The 3,466-nt window shown below is 38.3% G+C and overlaps 1 protein-coding gene across 1 annotated transcript; it reads right to left on the bottom strand.

Moving 5' to 3' along the window:
* Positions 1–632: 632 nt before the first annotated feature.
* Positions 633–2,674, bottom strand: LOC307029847 (uncharacterized protein). Its single transcript, XM_079665939.1, has 3 exons — positions 2,108–2,674; positions 1,827–1,916; positions 633–1,162 (listed from the first exon to the last, which is right to left on the bottom strand). Exons 1-3 carry the CDS (start codon positions 2,279–2,281, stop codon positions 911–913), a joined length of 516 nt encoding a protein of 171 aa, XP_079522065.1. The 5' UTR covers positions 2,282–2,674; the 3' UTR covers positions 633–910.
* Positions 2,675–3,466: the final 792 nt, after the last annotated feature.

Genomic DNA, 3,466 nt, shown 5'->3' with positions numbered 1-3,466 from the left:
TCACAATCCGGTATTCTTCCTCCTCATGCCATATCCCAGTCTTCTCTGAATGAACAGCCAAAAAAGAAGATGAAAACAGAGGGTACACTGAAAAAAAGAACACATTGGATTTACTCAATTCAATTGTGGACATTTGTTGCACACAAATAATTTGCTTTGGCAGCAACCTATAGAATTGTTTTAAATCAACACAAACGATTCATGTCCAATCAACGCAATTACTTTGTGTTGATTCAAAGTTATTGAAATGTGTTTCAATAAAGTAAATTAAACACTTTCATCATTTTACTCCAACCCATTTTGATCACTTTATTCAAACACAATTCAATCCCTTTTATTCCAACACTATTTGATCACATAACTCTAGCAATATTTGTTATTTTAATATTCCCATGTCTATTACATGTTTTCAGAATTGTAATTTTTTTTGTTATACATTATATTTATAAATATAATTTTATGTAAATATGAAACAGATTTTAAAAGTAAACATAACCCACTTTTTTTGCATTGAAAACGATTAGAAAGTTTTGTTTCAAGACCTTTATTCAAGAACCTGGAGATTAAATAATCACTCAAGTCTTTCCAAAACTAATCTCCAATTCGAGAAGTACAAATATTAAAAAGGACCTTACATATCGTTTAGCAATTTCGTTACAACAACAACAACGTAAACAAAAAAACAATATATATATATATAAATAAAGCATCCCCTGCTTTTTATAAGGCATCAATAACTGCGATGGTGGGAGAACCAGCCACACCACTCAGTCCAGGAATGTATACTCTGCATCTCAACTACAAGAACAGTGTAGGAACAGCGAGCCGTGAACATGGACAGTGAACATGGACAGTGAGCTCTCTTCACTCGTGCATTTTCCTCTTCAAGTTTTGGGCCTTTCTTGAAAGGTCAGATGCATCCACCTCCATTATAAGCTTCTGAATAACTTCTAAGGTGTTGCGGAGCTTCAACGGGTAATTCATGTTTAGGGCATACATGAGTCCAAACAGCATTACAGCTGCAAGAGCCACATTCTCCAGATCCTGAAGCACCACCACACCCTCCGACATCAGAATAGTCACTGCTGGGAGTCTCTCTGGCAACATAGATCCCCACTGTTGTTTCTTCTAACTCACGTAGTGTGTTGGCCTCAGTCATGTCCTGGTGGAAGACAAATTATTTCTTTAAGGATAAGATTTTTTTTACTCGGACCTCATTAATACACAATTTGCTTATTTGACTCTACTGTGGCACTACACTAATTAGCACAATGCTTGCGAAGAAGAATACCTGGTTTGTTTTCACCTGTGGGTTTCACCAGCCTGGCTAACAGATTGTAGGTTGTACATTAAATTGAGTGAATGGTAATTATTATTGGTAATATATATATCAGCGACTTTAAAAAGAGGAGAAGGTTGGAGAGAATAAACAGGTGAAATGAAATGACACCAAATGCTGGAGACTAATGAGCAAAGCATTAGGTACTACTCCTGATTCATAATTCATCCTATGTGATGTAATATAAGCCCTACAGGTGGAAGATACTGCAGCCTGAGGAGGATAGAGCTGTCCTTAAGACTATTGCATTAGTATTTGAATGTGTTTCTGGAATCAGAAGAACACAAATCATGATAGACCATGTTAATTCTAACAAAACCAATTATAATATCAATTTCAGGAAGACAGCTAAGTAACATGTCTGGTAATATGGTCTGGTATATCTGGTCAAATGAGGTTCTTTTAACTGAGGCTATTTTTCTTCTTAAAAACATGTTCAAACTAACTTCTTTTTTGTATGTGGCCTACTACTTTAGCACACACTCACCATGTACTCCTTCACCAGATCCTCAGGATCCTCATTGAGGTAGATGCAGAGTCCTTTAATGAGGCACTCCCTGTCAGCATCGATGTCTTCCTTAAGGATGAAAACAAAGAATATAGGGACATTTTAATCAAATTGAACCTATGGAGTGGTCACATTTTGGGATAATTTACCATTGTAATTGATTTTAGACTGACCTAATGCCAAAAAGGAAATATTATATATATACACACACACACACACACACATATCTACACATATACACACAGTTAAAAAGTTCTTACCGTCATCATGGCAGCCATGTCTTTTAACTTCTTGCCCTGCTGCCCCGATTTTTTCGAGAACACCCTCAGCAGACTTGCGGAGTGTAGGTCAAGCTGTGACAGGAACCTTGACTGTAGAGCCATAGTTGTAATCCGCTTGAACTCTGCGTTAACCTGAAAAAAAAATGAAACCATTTTTTAACAACACGGCCCACTGACATACACACATTTGTTTCATTAAACTTACAGCTGCCAATCACATAACTGTATGCACTATGCATGTTTGCTCAGCATTTGATTTCGGCTATGGAATATTGGGTGTGAATGCTGAAAGCATTTTGCTCTACCGAGATGTAATCCAGCTTGACGCGATCTGATATATTTTAGACAAACTTATTTTTTTAGGCGGCTTTGATGTAGTGCTAACTTATACAATCATATTCGCCACAGTAGATACGAGATTTGGACCTGAAAATCGCCAATAATATGTTTGTGAATGTGTGACGAATCTGATGACAGAGGCAGACCACAACTGTTGTGTTCGGTAAACACAACATGTGGAAACCAGTTAGTCTGAAAACCAGTAGGGACATGACACAGTGCAGTGCCTGCTACGGAAGCCTGTCCAACTCCAACAAAACCAAACTGAAAGAAAAAGCGGCATCCCTGGATAGTGAATGGGGCCAAAATGTGGTGAAAAATGTTGGACGGATACTTGATTCTGCCCGTATTGCAGTAAGTAATAATATTTCATACGTTTCTGGTAATCGAAGTGAAACTCCCTTTTTAGTACATTATGATCAGGGGCCTCATTTATAACGCCGTGCATAGGATTCACGTGGGAAGGTTGCTTACGTAGTACAAAGCAAAAAAATATGTACAGAAATGTTACGCCATGTTCCGATTCACAAAACATTGCATACCGGCGAGGGAAGTGCGTACCGCACATCCTACGCCTATTTCCCTTTATAAATCACAATCAACTCGAAATGCGGAGCAGCTTTTGCGGGCTTCCCATCACACCCATATTTGCCTATAAATAGTCAAAGAAATGCCCATTCATTCATTCATTTTGACTGACTGCATGAAGAAGATCGCAGAAGATGACGACAGAACAGCTAAAAAAGACATCTCACACCGTGTCAGATTTAGGTTATTTTGGGGAGGTGGAGATAAATCATATTGTTTGGTGGATGCAGCTTGAACCAGAGTAGCAGCATGGAGGTCGGGTCGTCACCAAAATCAATAAGTGGTTCGAAAAAGGATAATGACAAAAAAATACACATAGCCTAACTTTCCTCAGGCAGTGTGTTTGTACTGGGGACAGGAGACACCCCCTTGATGAGAAGCTTTAATAAATGATGGGGGAATCCCTCCGGA

This window comes from Notothenia rossii (assembly GCF_949606895.1).
Source record: "Notothenia rossii genome assembly, chromosome: 2".
Taxonomy (NCBI): Eukaryota; Metazoa; Chordata; class Actinopteri; order Perciformes; family Nototheniidae; genus Notothenia; species Notothenia rossii.
Note: the sequence above shows the minus strand (reverse complement) of the source record. Positions and strands in the feature narration are given on the sequence as shown.